General features: G+C 36.6%; 4 protein-coding genes across 6 annotated transcripts; 1 reads left to right on the top strand and 3 right to left on the bottom strand.

Annotated features, from left to right (window-relative positions):
- Positions 1-1019: 1019 nt before the first annotated feature.
- On the bottom strand, positions 1020-3731 carry LOC126735965 (F-box/LRR-repeat protein 4). Of its 2 annotated transcripts, XM_050440087.1 has the most exons (11): positions 3181-3586; positions 3028-3128; positions 2779-2970; positions 2508-2727; positions 2328-2453; positions 2127-2275; positions 1965-2071; positions 1753-1905; positions 1467-1698; positions 1215-1410; positions 1020-1144 (listed from the first exon to the last, which is right to left on the bottom strand). In XM_050440087.1, the coding sequence occupies exons 1-11, from the start codon at positions 3376-3378 to the stop codon at positions 1079-1081; spliced, it is 1740 nt and encodes a 579-aa protein (XP_050296044.1). In that variant the 5' UTR covers positions 3379-3586; the 3' UTR covers positions 1020-1078. The 2 variants fall into 2 exon arrangements, with proteins under 2 accessions (XP_050296044.1, XP_050296045.1); XM_050440088.1 differs by lacking the exon at positions 2508-2727 and having other exon boundaries at positions 2328-2400; positions 3181-3731.
- Positions 3732-3850: 119 nt separating this feature from the next.
- Positions 3851-8775, top strand: LOC126735966 (elongation factor 1-gamma). 2 transcript variants are annotated; one of them, XM_050440089.1, is made up of 10 exons: positions 3851-4004; positions 4123-4272; positions 4327-4542; positions 6157-6344; positions 6399-6502; positions 6587-6724; positions 6834-7002; positions 7057-7226; positions 7287-7411; positions 8480-8775. In XM_050440089.1, the coding sequence occupies exons 1-10, from the start codon at positions 3993-3995 to the stop codon at positions 8633-8635; spliced, it is 1428 nt and encodes a 475-aa protein (XP_050296046.1). In that variant the 5' UTR covers positions 3851-3992; the 3' UTR covers positions 8636-8775. The 2 variants fall into 2 exon arrangements, with proteins under 2 accessions (XP_050296046.1, XP_050296047.1); XM_050440090.1 differs by lacking the exon at positions 6587-6724.
- Positions 8776-9028: 253 nt separating this feature from the next.
- On the bottom strand, positions 9029-13804 carry LOC126735968 (glucosamine-6-phosphate isomerase). Its single transcript, XM_050440092.1, has 5 exons — positions 13367-13804; positions 13197-13294; positions 11369-11914; positions 9438-9514; positions 9029-9157 (listed from the first exon to the last, which is right to left on the bottom strand). Exons 1-4 carry the CDS (start codon positions 13488-13490, stop codon positions 9443-9445), a joined length of 840 nt encoding a protein of 279 aa, XP_050296049.1. The 5' UTR covers positions 13491-13804; the 3' UTR covers positions 9029-9157; positions 9438-9442.
- Positions 13805-14759: 955 nt separating this feature from the next.
- Positions 14760-16375, bottom strand: LOC126735967 (uncharacterized). Its single transcript, XM_050440091.1, has 6 exons — positions 16205-16375; positions 16010-16135; positions 15720-15881; positions 15469-15656; positions 15208-15410; positions 14760-15092 (listed from the first exon to the last, which is right to left on the bottom strand). The coding sequence occupies exons 1-6, from the start codon at positions 16250-16252 to the stop codon at positions 14836-14838; spliced, it is 984 nt and encodes a 327-aa protein (XP_050296048.1). The 5' UTR covers positions 16253-16375; the 3' UTR covers positions 14760-14835.
- Between the last annotated feature and the right edge of the window lie 953 nt (positions 16376-17328).

Genomic DNA, 17328 nt, shown 5'->3' with positions numbered 1-17328 from the left:
TTAATAAATTAATTGTGGCTCGGGCGGTGCGTGATGTTGCTCCGTCCTGTTGAAACCAATTATGTTCGAAGTCTCCACCATCAATCGCAGGCCAAAGAAAGTTTGTTATCATTTCGCGGTAGCGCTCTTCGTTGACTGTCATGGTACGCCCCCCTGCATCCTCAAAAAAGTATGGACCGATAATTCCACCGACATGCAAACCACACCACACAGTTACTTTTAACGGGTGTAATGGCACCTGTACTAATTTCTGGGGATTGTTCTGACACCAGAAGCGGCAATTTTGCGTATTGACAACGCCACTAAGACAAAAATGGGCTTCATCTGAAAAGATGATTTGTTTCCCAAAATCGGCATTTTGTTCCAACTGCAACAGGGCCCAGTCGGTAAACGTTCTTCGCAAACCATGGTCAGCAGGCTTTAATTCTTGAGTTAGAACCATCTTATATGGATGTAGGCGTAAGTCTTTCTTCAAAATGCGCCACAGAGTCATTGGTAAAATGCCTAATTGCTGAGAACGGCGCAAAACAGACACATTGTTATTCGCGTCAACAGTTTCTCTTGCAGCGGCGATATTTTCAGCGGTCCTTGCACTTTTTTGTCGCGTTGGTGGCTTATTATCCAGAAGAGTGTACTCCCATTCAAACCTATTAATTGTGCGCCTTATTGCAAGCTCAGAAGGTCGTCCACGATGGCCAAAATCTTCTCTAAGAGCACAATAACAGACTCTAACCGATTGCGCATTTTCGTAATACCTTTTCACGATAGCTATACATTGCTCTTGACTTATCCATCCATGACTTATATCCATCCAGGAGTTTAACCAAAACCTGAAATTCCTAATATGTTAATGGTTACTTTTCAGGTTACTTAAATATTTTGGATTCTTATTATTATTTGACAATATTTTTTTTCGAGGAATCTCCATTAAAACAGAACACTTAAACCTTCAGCAATACATCAAGAATCATAAATTTTATGAATATGTAAACATACTGGTGAAGGTTAAAGTGCGTTCATTATAAACAGCAAATATTTATTAATAAAAATAATACAACAGAACTAATTTGCTTCTATTCTACGAATAATCTGAATGGCTTCTTTGTATGGTAATATGTGGATACTGCTCTCTCCAAATTTCAACCTAAAAAACAACAAAGAAAAAAACCTAAATTGCTATCAAGCGAATTCAAGCTTCTTTGAAAATGTTTAACCTCGTGTTGTCTTAAACTGTCACAAAAACTGACATCCAAAAGGCGCAATTTCGGCAATAAAAACAACGCCTTTTCACAGGACTCAGCCGTAATCCCTTTGATCCCGATAAGATCGATTTGGGTGAGTTCCTTACAGGAATGTATGATCGGCATTAAGAGTTGATCGGTCACGCCTCTCCATTCTGATAAAATCAAACTGAAAATATGTTCCTATTAATTAATTGAAAGCCTCTAATAAATTGATACACATACCGCCTTAACTTTTTACAACCGTTAGCGATGGCAGCCAAACAATCGCCCGGATCTCGACACATCAGACACCAACCGAGATCCAGCTCTTCCAGGTTTTCGCACGAACCGAATTTACGTATACCCGCGCTGGTGAATGAATACGCTTTCCAGGAACTCCAGGTTTTCAGTTTTTTATTGCATAACGTCACCGTTTCCACTATGCTGTCTATAAGCACCAGTTTCTCACAAAGATCTACAAAAAATGTTAAAGAGAAAATATAACATTAATATATATTTTGTAGTATACCAAGCACAAGATGTTCCAAATGGGGATTGGATATCAATATCTGTATAAGATCCTGATCAATGATGTTAGTCAAACTTAAATCCAAAGTGACCAAGTGACCCAGTTTATCCAAGGGGGATCTGATCCAGTTGAATGTGTGATGTAGCCTGAGGTCTAAAATTAACAATTTGTGGCCTAAAGGGTGTTTTTTTTAATTGGGTTTTAATTGGGACCTTTTAGTTCAGTACAGGCTGCTATGCGGTGAAGTAGCTCGTCATCCACAAAATAGTTGTTGTTTAGGCAAAGGTGTGTTATAGTTTGACTAGATGATTCTAAAATACTGAACAAACTTAATGAATTATTGGTTTAACAATTCATTTTAAGGGATCACTTACCTTTGCAGTTTGGAATAATAATCAAAATGCAATCGACGGTTGAAAGATAGTTGGGTTTCATTGCACCATGATAAGTCCAGTTTCTTAATATTTCCAATTTTCTTTTTAAAGAACTCCAATGCTTTACTATCAACCAAGTACCAATAGATCTACACACCTTATAAAGTAAATTACAGTATTTTACACCAAATAAAGTCTTACCTTTAAGCTGATGTTTTGATATAAAGCCTGGTTTTGGCACAACTTGTTTAACCTGGTGTTCACTTGGGCGCATCTGCTAAGTGACTTTAGATCAAGATATTCCAAAATTTTCAAAATTATTTCATTCTAAAATACCCAGAAAGCCAGCTTCAATTATGAAAAAAAGAATGTTGTACTCACTGGCAACATTGAAAAATTATCAATAGGATCCTTATCTCTCTTTCTCTCATTCTCCACATCACTGACAGTTATGGTGCTAAGTGCTTTCAATATATTAACTTCAGTGAACTTAATTATTTCATATTGGAATTGGCTCTCTGGTTGATACCCACAAAGTAAAACAGCATCAAGAGCTGTATGATATTCTAAATGATTTTGGTTAAACTCTATCCTAACTAAACTAATTTAAAACCAATATTATTATATTGTTTAAAGAACATCTAGAACCTACTTAATTAAAACATTTAATTTCCTTAGTGGTGGTGAGAACTTCCTGGATCTGGGGGCACATTTTTGGGGAAATCCCTCCCACAGCAGCACCCAGTTTGGTGTGGTTTTTAACCTGCCCCAAATTCGCACTATGGCACCGGGATTATACACTTCATAAATGAAAATTTCCCTTGGAATTACAACACTACCAAACCTAAAAATGATGCAAACAAATTGGTCTTTTAAATTAAATTTCTTGCAATGTTCTTACTCTAATGTTACATAATCTTCTGCAGCTAGTAAGTCAAAGTCCTGAGGCCTATACTCTTTTTGGCTCGCCTTACTGGTTTTCCACCATTTACCATAGGACCTCTGGAGTAATGTTGATTTTGAGAGCTATACCATTTAATGGGTACCTACTTACCAAGAAGTAGGTCTCAGGAAAGTCTCCGTAGCATGGATATTTAACGTATTTTCCTACTAAATTGATGGGGGCATAAGAATAACTGCACTGGTTGTTGTATCTGGAACTGTAATTGACTACAGTTTGTACGTACTGTTCCAAATAGCGCATCTTAAATACTTCCTCTATTGGTATTATATTGGTTTCTCGGGATGACATGGTTATCCTATATATTTTGCTTTAGATAATGAGATTTTTAGGATAAGGATTCAAGATTAAATGGCAATGGTTTGTAAATAACAATCAGCTGATTTGGACATTAATCATATGATGTATTTGACGTTGACATTGACGTTTAATTGAAACGTCAACGTCACGGCGCTGTTGTTATTGAGGCTTTTGAAGAAATTTATCTCATGGATTTTGAAGAAATGATATTATTTAGATTATAAAAATTAACTGCTGCATGAATTAAAACAAAAAAACTGTAAAATAACATTGTTTTGGTGCTTATATTTGCCTCGAACGAAATGATCGTTCGCCGATTGCTTACAGCATACTGTACCGGGGCATTGCTAAATAATCGCGTTGTCGCTCAAAACTGTTTGAGGCTAAGGAATATAAAAATCATAAAGTTTCTTTTCCCATAATGGTAATTTGTTTAAAATTTCAAGTTACTAGCGGTCTAACTGAAATAATATTTGATAAACTGCGGTTGGCGATGCTGTCTGTACTCATCCCTCTTTTTCCAAAAAAAAAAAAAAATGACGTTACTTTTGACATTGACAACTCTATCAGCTGTCATCCTTCTTAAAGAATAAGACTGCTGAACGATGGTTGCTGGTGTAAGTTTTTCCTAAATTTCCAAAAATATCAACCCTATAGAAATGAATCCTGTCATAAAAATAGCTAAAAAGTGACCCCAAGACCGTCTGGAGACTAAATCGGTATGTATTTTTTCAGACTTTATACACCTACCCGGACAATTTCCGTGCCGCGAAGGCATTGATTGCCGCTCAATACTCGAAAGCCGACGTAAAAGTCGCCACGAATTTCGTATTCGGCGAAACCAACAAGACCAAGGAGTTCCAACAGAAGTTCCCTCGTGGAAAAGTGAGTTTCTTATTATTAATATTGTCTTTCCAATTGTTTACCTTCAATTTTTAGGTTCCAGCTTTCGAGGGTAAAAATGGTGAATTGTTACAAGACAGCAATGGCATTGCTTACTATGTAGCCAACGAGCAACTTACCGGCAAAACCGATTACGACAGGGCACAGATTTTACAGTGGATCGGTTTTGCTGAGGGTGATGTCTTACCAGCTGGATGTGCCTGGGTCTTCCCTATTTTGGGTATTATTAAGAATAACCCCAGTACACAAGAGGTAAGATCTAATAGAAAAATTATTATTTAAGAAGCCCTTACATTGATTTAATTAATGTTTTCGTTTATCCCATACTTAATAATCTCACTTAAAATTAATTGACAAAATGTAAAGATTATATTTGATAAAATACTGGTATGTACCTATTAAAAATAGGTTTAGAAAATGGTTCTGATAATTCTGATCCCCAAAAACGCTTGTACTTGGAACAGGAACATATTTATTCTGAGTTGGCCTAAACCTAGGTGGCAGTTGCAACAATGATCTCCCATCTTTAATTTCTGTATTAATTTGTAGCAGAGATTTTATGATTATCTCTCTGAATATCACGAAGCTAATATTAGACCCATTCAGTTTCTTGAATAAATAGTATGAGTTCCATCTAGTGACATCTAGTAAATCGAAAATGACCTTTTTATACCAAAAAATGGTTTTTCTTGGTGAAGAATAATAAGAAACCATTTGATCACACCGGACATGAACTTATAGTCAACTATTTCAATAGGCTTGATCTTAGGTTTACCTTTTCTGTTAGCGGTGTTCACTAGGGTAGGATGATGCGCAGTAGTAAGAGCAAGCACTCAGATATGATGTCCGTGATTGAGATATGACTGCAACAGTCTTGTGACTAAGGCCTCAATTTTCGTAAGATTTCCATCCGGCGGTTCAGCTCCTTGCCCTTTGTAAATTTCTATGTTCAAAATGTAGCTTTCGGGATTGCAAAGTTTATAGAATTTAATCCCATATTAGGTCTTCTTGTTTTCATATACGTTCTGAAGGAAAGCCATCCTCTAAACAGCAACATTGATTTATTTATTAATGGAATCTATTTACAAAAGTATATAGCATACCCATACAAAAATATATATTCAGATACAAAACTATCTATAAATCAGTGAAAGGTGTAGATGAGTTAATTAATTAAAGCCCCTATGAAATAATATTCTTTAACTGCCCCTTAAAAGATGTTATGCTAGAGTCAAAAAAATTTATCTGTCCTGACAGACCATTAGCACTTTGAGCCATTCATGTAATTGGCTCATTAATACCATAATTGGTATGGTGAAATGGGACTGAAAATATTTCGGATTGTCTATTTAATCCGGAGATCCACTGAAAAAGAGGCCCCACAATAGCTAAAGCCCTAAGCTTCTGCAAGAGTACCCCATGATTAACTTGATCAAAAGCTTTGGAAAAATCTGTATATTGAGTCAACCTGAAGTCCCTTCTCCAAGCTACGGTAGAGGTAGTTGACATACAGCACCAAATTAGCATCAGTAGATCTGCCTTTTATAAATCCAAATTGCTCAGGATTAAATAAAGATTTAAAACTTCAGGCAATCCTATGACTGACCAGGCAGTTAAACAGCTTTGGCAACTCAGATTAGTTACACACAGCCCGATAATTGGAAATTTCATTTCTACTACCAGATTTAAAATTGGGTTTTAAAAAACTTCTCTTCAAGAGAATGGGATAAGAACCAGTACCTAGAGATTTGTTAAAAATAAACAGTATTGGTTTCGTAAGAACACAAACACGTTTCTTTAGGAAAAATGCTGGAATAGGAATGTCATATTACACAATGTTTGGTAAATAAATAAATAAACTTCCAGGCATTCCAAAGGGCAAAGAATGACATGAAAGCAGCCCTTACCACCCTCAACGATCACCTCTTAACAAAGACTTACTTGGTTGGAGAACGTATTACTTTAGCCGACATCGTTGTAGCATGCAACTTATTGAATCCGTACAAGTATGTGTTGGATCCTGACTACAGAAAGCCTTTTGTTAATGTTAACAGGTGAGTCTCAAAGTACTTTTGAGCTTAGTGATTCTTAATTTGTCATTCGTTTAGGTGGTTCCTTACTTTAATCAATCAGCCGGAGTTCAAAGCAGTCTTAGGGGATGTGGTGCTCTGCGATAAGCCAGCCCAAGCTGGTGGTGCTCCTTCGGGAGATGGTAAGTCTGGAAGTATTCAGTTTTTATTTTTTTTTGTGGTGTGGTACTAACAAATGCATAACTTGAGACCTTTTTACTTGCAAGCCGCGCATAGTAAAAATAAGTCGGTAAATAAGGAAAACAAGCATAAGGAAAATAAAGAGAAACAAAGAGAGAAAAGTAATGAGAGTTCTGAAAAAGACAAGGCAGAGCCTGCCGAAAAGTCTGGTAGTAGAAAGAGAGGTGAGGATATTAGGCAGGTTTTTGTAATGGTGTTTTTATCACATTTTTTGTGTCTCTGAAAAGAGTTTTTACTTTTAAGACTTTTTTTAAATTTCCTTTCTTATCTCAGGTAAAAATAAGAAGAAGGAGGAAAAGAAACAGCAGCAACAGCAAGAAAAAAAAGAGAAACCCAAGAAAGAAACCCCTAAAAAGGAACCGGAGGAAGAAATGGATGCTGCCGAAGCGGCTCTAGCTGCAGAACCCAAAAGCAAAGATCCCTTCGATTCTATGCCAAAAGGGTGAGTTTCCAATAAATAAAATAGAGATAACGCTGAACTGCTATAATTCATCAGAACTTTTAACATGGACGACTTCAAACGCGTCTACTCCAACGAAGACGAGTCCAAATCCATCCCGTACTTTTGGGAAAAGTTTGACCCTGAAAACTACTCCATCTGGTATGGAGAGTACAAATACCCCGAAGAACTCACTAAGGTCTTTATGAGTTGCAATTTAATCACTGGTAAGCATTAAATTGGCAAATTGAGGATGATTGAGTAGTAAATTTGGGGGGGTATTGTAGGCATGTTCCAGCGTTTGGATAAAATGCGTAAGCAAGCTTTCGCTTCCGTATGCCTCTTTGGTGAGGATAACAACAGTACCATTTCCGGAGTGTGGGTGTGGCGCGGCAAGGATTTAGTCTTTCCCGTAAGTATTTTTTTTTCTATAATCTATTTCAAATAGGTGGAAAGTAATAAGATCTTATTAAGTATGCAAATAGGTGGTTCAGGGTAACCCTATAATAATGTATGCCACTTCCATAGTTTGTTTTGCGAAATACATTCTTTATATAATATAATACGTAAATAAATAAATAAAATATGACGAAATCGGCTCACTTTAAGTTAAATGGTTTAATTAATAAACAAAACTGCCGTTACTGGTTCTCTGAAAACCCTAGAGAGAAGCATCACAGACCTCTGCCCTCTCCCACAGTGATAGTATGGACTGCAACAGGACTTATTGGCGCTTATTTTTTTCTATTATCCTTATGGTTACTTCTCTTCTCTACAGACACATGTTAAACAATATTTTGTGACCAGAGTTAAATAATTTGCTATGGTGTCGTTATATTACAGGGTGCAAACTTTTGTTCACGGAAGAGTGATCTCTCAACAGGGGAATTTTAACTGGCCATCCATAAGTCTCGATTTAACTTCTATGGATTTTTTTTATTTCTATGAAAGAGAGTGTACAACACGATAACAAGAAATTTGAAACAGTTGAGGCAAATTCAGAATAACGCTCTGCAACTCTGTGTCAGTCGCATATTTCCGGTTCTGTCTTAAAAAGGGTGCAGCAGCGCGAAAGAAGATCTCTTGATTTTATGATATTGTTCATAAATCATTTTCTATTTTTTTAATTGTAAACAGTAAAACCTTTTGGGACACGTACAACAATACGGTCTAACAGCTAATACTGACATGACTAACTTATTAAATAATATTTATCCTCTGTTTTTCTTACCAGACCTATTTATTTATTTAAACGCACAATGAAATTTACATTACCATCCAAATTAGTATATTAAACATTATGCTAATCTGTGTTACATTTCAAAATCGCACCTACCTGTACCCTTTTTATGGCGTTCAAACCCTATCTTTTTTTTATTCATTAATTAAATTAACCACAAAATTCGTGAATGTACATTAATTACTCTCTACCTATTTGAAATGCAGTATAGTTTAAGGTTGTAAAATTGAATTGTCATAGTTGAGCCCCGACTGGCAAGTGGACTACGAAGTCTACGACTGGAAAAAACTGGATCCCAACTCCGAGGAGACGAAGAAACTCGTCCAGAACTACTTCTCGTGGACCGGCGAGGATAAGGACGGCAGGAAGTTCAACCAGGGAAAAATATTCAAATAAATTCGTTTTTTTTTTGTTGAACAACGATTTGTTAAATTAAGTGTACTCGTTTGTGATTAAAAAAAAAGTTATAATGGGCCATCCTCTTTTTTTTTATTGTTGGTTTATTTATCTCAGTAATAAAGTATGATTTTACATTATTTTCGCGGTTTTATTTCGACCTCTACGTTTGGCTCGATTTAGGTTGTTAAAAATCGATTTTAAGATAGATTTTGGCTCTTACCTCAAAAACCACTGGTCTAGTGAGAAGAGGCATAACAATCAAAGTTGTAAATAAGAACATTTTCCATCAAAAACGTTCCTTGCAATTTTCTTGTCTGCCTAAAGTATTGAAAAAAAATTATATTTCAACTTATCGTTGGCGAAACGCTAGACTAAAGAAATACACGCAAATTCGAAAAATATGCTTTATTAAAATAAAGAATGGACATTAAAAGTACGAAAATTGAGTAACATTTGATAGAATATATTCTTGTCATAATAAGTAATTGGGTGCATCAATCAACTCAGAAGGGCGATAGTCTGGAAAAGAAGGAATGTTGGTTAGGCTCTTAATCAGTCGTAATTAACGTTGAAAAGTGTCCAATTAATTATTGGGAACGTTATGTTTATGAGGAAGGATTTGGGGGTAAAAACGTGATTTTTGGTCGGGAAATTTTTTTTTCAAAATATAGGGCGAGTCCTGAGGATGATTTAGGAATGAAAACGTGGCCGTGAAGGATTTATAGGGAGTTTGGGGTAGAACATTGAATTTCAGATCAAATCGAATATTTTTATGGAATATTTTTTAAAGATCATTTACCATTTTTAATGGATTGTCCTGTATTTCTCCAATGGTTCGGCTTCCTCGATAAGTTTTTGGTGAACATCACTCAGAGCCTAAAAACAGAATTTTAAGAGCAAAAATCGTTGAAACAAAAATGTGAATTTGGCTCGTTAAAAAACCAAAAATTACATTAAAAAAACCTGTACAATATGGAATTAACAAACTCAATATAAATCGATTATATATGTTACAGGGTGTTTCAGAACTATGGGATCAAACTTCTAGGGGTTGTTTAGTGCAACAGTAAAATCCATTTGAGTACAGGAACCCATGTCCGGATATGTGTCACTACGGCCCTAAGACGCGTTTAAATTTAGAAAAAATATTAATTACCTAAATAGGATCTGATGCATTTATTTTTACCATTGGTATATGATACCATCACAACAATTGTTCAAAATGTCTTCCTCCAACCTCAATACACCAATTTAAACGCCGCACATGATTTCGGCGGAGTACACTAAAAATTTGATTCTCGTTTTGAATGATTTCAAATGCTGCTGTTATTCATCCAATTAAGTCTAGCTCTGATTCTATTGATGGAGTTTCGTAGACTAAAGACTTTACATGTCCCCACAAGAAAAAAATCGAGCGACGTTAAATCGGGTGACCTAGGAGGCTAAGAAACTGCTCCACCTCTGGCAATCCAACGGTGCCCAAACCGCTGAGCCAAATACTCGCGTACTTGTACAGCAAAGTGAATCATCAACAATGCCTGCCCATACGTTGACAGACCAACGATTCTGATGTTTTCTTGGAAAAATTGCATGCAGATTTTCTTCGTCCCAAACATGGCTATTCCTACTATTAAAAATACCGTCTCTTGTGAAAGACGCTTAATCAGTCCACAAAACATATCGTAAAAAATTTGGTTGTGCAATGATGTGATCCAGAAGCCATCAACAAAATTGAACTCTAGGATGATAATCGGTTGCAGTCATACCTTGAACTTTCTGGAAGTGGTAAGGATGGAGTTGTTGCTCGTGTAGTACCCGCCAGACAGAAGCGTTACTCGTATTCATATTCTTAGCGACGTCACGTGTGCTGTTTGATGGTTGACCGTCAACTTGCTGAAGTACCTCTTTTTTAAAATCGACCGTTCTTACGGTTCGAGCAACACCAGTATCATGCATCTTGGTCTTAAACATGCTTGTCTCAGCGAGTTGCCAATGAACCACAACAACTTTTTGTATCCAGGATGCTGTCGTTCGGGATAATGTTCATGACACAACTGCGATGCTGCTCGTGCATTGCAGTTTGTTGCTCCGTATGCCAAATGCATATCCGCCAATTCTTGATTGGTGAACTTTTCCATTAGCAATAAATGTTTAAAAATTGTAAGCTATAAAATTTTTAAACATGACATTGATAAGCCTTGATTTTAAACAATTGTTGTTATGGTTTCATGTACAAAAACAAATAAATGCAGCAGATCCTATTCAGGTAATTAGTGTTTTTTATAAATTTTAACGCCTCTTAGAGCCGTAGTGGCGCATTTCCGGACATGGGTTCCTATACTCAAATGGATTCTTCTGTTGCACTGAACAACCCCCAGAAGCTTGATCCCATAGTTCTGAAACACCCTGTATACATACAAGCTGCTGTAGTTTAGTTTTGGTATGGATAATTGTCGCATAGACAAAGACAATCATCTATTGAAGAAAAGCACTGCCAACAAGGCATCAGAATGGTATAGGTAATGTGCAAGTGACAACATAATTTGCACTTTTTAATACATAGTTCATGAAAAGAAAAAGGTAACCAGGTTGGCAATAGGAATCTCACATTAAAAGATCACAGAAAACAAAAACTATTTCCAATGCCTGTAAGATATATTGTGTAAATAAAACTAGAAAAGTCTGGACCCCTTCTAACTCAATGATTATAGGAGATATTTATTAACTTACCTTAAAATATTTAACAGTCTTAACTCTCAACTCCAGAGTGGCATCCTCGTCGCAAATAATCAAAGTATGGGGGTGCTGTTGAAAGGCCGACACGGTCCACATATGATTCACGCCCTCCTCGATCGCTTTGTAAAGGGCGAACGCCTTATGGGACCCGGTGATTAGGATCATCACTTCTCTGGCGTCCATTACTGTGCCCACACCGACGGTGAGAGCCTGTTTCGGCACTTTATTGATATCGTTGCCGAAGAATCGGGCGTTCGCCTCCAAAGTGTCCTGGGCCAAAGTTTTAACGCGAGTCCTCGAAGCCAAAGAGGAACCGGGTTCGTTAAAGGCTATGTGACCGTCGGGACCGATTCCCCCTATAAATAAGTCGATTCCTCCGGCCGCGGCTATTTCTTCTTCAAATTTGTTACATTCCTCTATTAGATCCGGTGCGTTTCCGTCTAGTAAATGGGCGTTTTTCGGTTCGATGTCGATGTGTTTGAAGAAGTTGTTCCACATGTAGTAGTGATAGCTTTCCTGGTGATCTCTGGGCAATTTTACCTGTTATGAATAATGAAGAGTTTAGAAATTGCAAAGAACTTAGCACAGCACTCTGTTTAACAGAAAAACCCCAATTACCAAACAGCAGATTAAATAAGTATTACTCAACTAACAATAATTCACTTACTTACTAAAATAAAAACTAACAATATTTATGAACATATAACAAGGTATTATACTAGGTCAGATTAACAGGAGGAGTAAAGATCTAAAATAGATACTTTTTATTTTTTGCAAGGCAGGTATTAAACTTATCTATAAGATATGTTTAATACCTGATATAAATAAGAGAAGGCCGCAGTTTATTGGTTTGGACTCTACATGACATGAAGAGAATAATAAATTTTGATGTAATGATTGATGAGGTACTAGAAATTTAATTTTGTGTAATAACTTGTTTGAAAGCGAAGAGGTTTGAAAAGTAATTTATTTAAAAAAGGAATTTAAGATCATCACCATAAAAAAGTACTTGTGAGTTAAGTAAGTACTTGAAACTTATATATTTCCTACTATTGGGCAAATTAATGAGAGCATACTGAATCAAATCATTAGGACAATAAACCTCCTACAAAAAATTTAATTTTTTTTAACTGTATCTACTAAAGAATTAAATACTGTAGGGGGAAACTTTAGTTCAATTGCTTGAAAGGAATCATAAATGACTCCAAATGGCTGGTCAATTATTTTCTCATCCCTGGAAGATGAAAAAAAGTATGTCAAGTGCCTGGTCTTAAATCTATTTTTGTTATAAATTAAGCACATTGTTTCTTATATAAATGTCAAATGTGAGGATTACAGCTCAAAACAGCCAGATGTTTATTCTTCCATAATGGGAACAATAAGGAAGGTAAATTTAAAGGACCCTTGGAAGATAGCATTATGTGAAAGACGAGGGTGTCTTTTCAGAAGAAGGACCATCAATAAACAAGACCAGTTTAAAACACAACAAATACAAATACCAAAATATACTATCAAAATGTAAGAAGTCTTAAAAGCAAAATGGAGGTATTTTATACCCATATACGTTCCGAGGACATAATTGCTCTTATTGATACCTGGCTGTAGTTAAGAACAGAAGTAACTGGTAGTCTACAATGCTTTTATGATCAGCTCTATGCTCTTTTCAATAGAAATTATTTAGTCAAATATTAAGATTATGCTACTATTCTACCTATATTTGTATATATCAGAGGCAAAGTATGACGGTCATATTAGAAGTACTTCTACATCCTACCCCTATATAAGATTTAAATTTTTATAAAATCAAATGGTAGTAACTTACATATTCATCCATATTAAAAGTTTTAACATATTTGAATGAAACTTTTCCGGCCTTATGGAACTCGATGAGCTTTTGGTACATGCCATATGGAGTGCTTCCTATATAAATCAATTAGGTAATAATTAATATAAGAAATTTCTAACTTATATAAGGAATTTAAATGAACTTACCAGTGGGCAGGCCTAACACAAAATATTTATCTGGCCCTGGATGGAATTCATTGATTTTCTTCATAACATACATGGCAGCCCATTCGGCTACTGTACTAGAATTCTCTAAAATCACTAGCCTCATTTTTTTGTTTTGTTCTGTAGTTTGAGAGTTTTATTCTGTTTAATGGTGACAACGTTCTCAGAAACGTAAATAATACGTGGCTGCAGGAAAAAAATATTTAATGGAGGACTATATAAAGCCAAACTTGTTTTCCCAGTTTATCAGTTTATTGACCTCAAGAAGGTTTATGGGAGGAGGAGGAGGGAGATAATGCAACTAATTACGATAAGAGGTGCTGATTATCGTTATTGAACAAATAAAGGTTTAATGGCAGGATGAATCGGTTTCTGATAAGACTGAATGCATTCTTGTTTGTTTATTATATCGTTTTGAAAGTTGTATAAATTTTAATAACTTTGAGGTTATGTTGTTGACAATAGCTCGCCCAGTGTTGCCGCACTTGACCGACAGATGTCTGGTAAAGAAATTTAAAGGTTAATAACTGATGTTTGTTTCGCGTTTATTGAATTAATGTGGTACATAGTATAAATATTAATTAAATAGTAAAAAAATATGAGCATTATTTGGTGTTAGTTTAAGTGAGTTCATTAGTATTGGCAACACTGTATTAATTGCTGCGATTAGCGTTTCGTTAACTGACGGCTTATTTTCGGTGTTGCCAAAGTGAGGAAAAAATCCCGGCTTTGAGTAAACAAGTGATAATAATTCTTTATATTATTATTATTAATTTTATTATAGACTTTGTATTTCATTGTATTATATATTATTGAACATTTGTTTCATTAATCATATTATAAGAACTTAGTAAAAGTGATATAATTTCCCTAAGATAGAGAAATTTTTTTGTAAGTCTGGCAACTTAGTAAATCAAGCACTAACAAAAATTGTATGGTCCACAACATTATCTTATTTTTTTTAAATAAAGCAGGTAAAAGTCTGATCTGAGAAAAGGCTATTTGGGATGACTCTTCTACTTTTTTCATAGCCTTTGCTACAAAGCAACTGGGCTTAGTACTATTAAAGTAACAGTGTCGCTACGCTGCTTATACTATTTAAATATTTCTGACTTCACGTCAGCCATATATGTCTTTCTCTTCAAAAAAGTTTTCAAATCTTCTTTTTATGTAATGGACTTTGCTGCAAAACAGCACGCTGGACTTATAACATGTTGCATTAATTCTAGTAGGCTTTTATAACAAAAGCAATAGTGTTGTTACATTATTGACCCTTGCTAATAGATTTTTTTCTTCACGTCAGTTACATGACATTTCTGTTTGTGCGCTGACGTGAGGTTAAAAACTATCAGAGATATTTATTTATACAGAGTGCTTCAAATAAAAAAAAACTCTTATATTAATACCATCAATTTGCAAAAACAAATAACAAACTGTTGTATCAGAATCAATTACTGTCTCTTGGTAGGGTACTTCGGTTTGGTGACCCCCACATAGCCGACCACCTCGATCGGTCTGACCCCCTCTAGCTCCCCGTGCACCCCGGTGGCCTTCACGTCAGTCTCGAAGCCCCGGGCGCTGGCCAGGGCCGCCTCCTCCACCAGTTCCGGAGGGGCGGCATAAGCGGCCGCCTCCGCCGCCTTTACCGCCCCCGCGAACGCGCACATCGCTTCCGCTTTCGCGTATTTGTCTACTGCGTCGGTCAACTCTAGAATTTTCCCATAGTTTCACAACAGTTGCTTGTTTGTCAACCTCTCACCGCTTTAACAAACATTAATGTGGCGGTGAGACGTTGTACAAACCGAGAAGTTGTATTAAATTACCAGTATCTGGTTCCTTTCTTAAATCAAAGACGATTTCCACTTGACTAGCGGTAGCCTCAGACACCCGTTCCATAACCCCTTTGGACATATTGAGCAGATCGTTTTCATCCAATAAACTGAGGGCTATATTGGCCGGGGCAGCCTCTTTGCCTATACTGGAGGATTTGTGCTTTTTCAGTTCCTTTTCCACTGACCTATCGAACCTGAATTGAGCATTGAAGTGAATCCGAAGTCATTTATAACGGAAACATTATTTCCAACCATTCCAACAAAGATTCTTCTCGCACCCCATCGGTTTTTTTCGATTGTGCCGCAGCTTGGTCTCTGGATTGCTCTTGGCTGAGCAAAGGGTTCGCGTTCGAGGGTGTCTCTGACACATTTAAATTGGTCGGAGTATGAGTGATATTCTGCTCCATCCTTCTATACCTGGAAGACATCTGGCTCGCAGTCTACAAAGGAAATGGTTCAAGACAAAAACTTAAATCCTAAATCGCGTCTTTATAATTGGCCACCTGATCCAGTAATTCGGATAAATTAATATCCTTGGGCATCCAGCTCAAATTATAATCGATTTGAGATCCGAAAGTGTCATATTGACTGGGATATCCGTATGGGCCAGGTGTGGAAGCTCTGGCTGCTGCCGGAGGGATTCTCATGGCACCATATCCGGAATACTGGAAAAATAGAGACTTGGCTACTATACTAAATGCACGTGTACATTTCAGGATAGCGTAAAAGTGTCAAAGACATAATATCATCATGGTTAATTGACCTCAAACTTTTTAAAAAATCAATGGTTTACCTGTTCGTTGAAGCTGGCCCCAAGTTGTTCAATCGGTGACGTTTGGCCGCGATCCATGGAAAGATGGATGGTCCTATGGGAGGCTCCCCCGACCGCCGGGGTACTGGCCGCAAACGAGGCTTGAGGCTGGAGAATCCCAATATGGCTTACAAAATATCTGACATTAAATTAATCAATTGAAAATGTACTATTTACCAAATTTCCGGGAGCTCCGCCACATCTCCCTCGACCTCTACAACTCATTTTATCAATCAACCTTAAAACTGGAAATTTTTCGATAAAATCCGGAAGGAAATTAAAGGAAATTCTTAAATGCTGTAACCGTTTTTTTTGAGTTTTTGTGACAGTTGTCAATTGTATTTGAGGTTCGGAGGTTATGTGCCAGCAGGTGTGGTGCCAGGTCAATTGGTCGGTTTTCATGGAAACTTATTCCTTATACGAGTATAATTTTTCCTAAAATCGCTTACTGGAGCACCATTTTGAAATTGGGAGATTTAAAAAATTTGAGCGTGCCTTAAGTCAACGCTCCTTTTTTTTTATTTAAATATATCCAATCACCTTACAGGTAATAAACCTAATTATAAGTATATAAATATTAAAAATTTTATAGATACCTAGTTACTAGAAGATACGTACGTTACAATTTAAATTGCAAAAAGCAGAATTTTGTCCTTTCTACATCATAATGGCATTTTGTCTGCAAATCAGTTTGGATTTTAAGCCGGTAAAGGGACTCATGATGCTGTTTTTAGCTTTTTGGAGAGCGTCTATGTGTCCTTGAATTCTAGAGAGTCATCGGCGGCAGTGTTTTGTGATCTATCGAAAGCATTTGACTGTGTGGATCATGGAATAATGTTATCTAAGCTCGATAAATATGGTTTTAGGGGCGTAGCGTTGCGATGGTTTGAGTCCTATCTATCAAATCGTACTCAGAAGGTTACAGTGTCTGGGCGTTTGTCTGCTTCTAGATCCCTAAAATGCGGCGTTCCCCAGGGTTCAGTGTTGGGACCACTGTTATTTTTACTGTATGTGGATGACTTGAGTTCATTGAAACTGCAGGGCAAGGTGGTTCAGTTTGCTGATGATACCACCATACTATGGAGCCATAAAAATTCTGATTATATTAAGACTTTTTTATCAGGATGGTGTGCTTGCAACAGGCTCGTGTTTAATGTAAGAAAGACGTCTATTATGGGGTTTAAGTGCGATGTTCAGGGTCTGATGTTTGACGAAAATTCCCTCTTGCAGAATAAAGAGTGCTGCAAGTTCCTAGGAATTACCATTGATGGTCGCCTTCGGTTTGAAGATCATATTTTACA

This window comes from Anthonomus grandis, chromosome 5, assembly GCF_022605725.1.
Source record: "Anthonomus grandis grandis chromosome 5, icAntGran1.3, whole genome shotgun sequence".
In the NCBI taxonomy this organism is placed as follows: Eukaryota; Metazoa; Arthropoda; class Insecta; order Coleoptera; family Curculionidae; genus Anthonomus; species Anthonomus grandis.
This window is presented reverse-complemented; position numbering and strand designations above follow the sequence as displayed.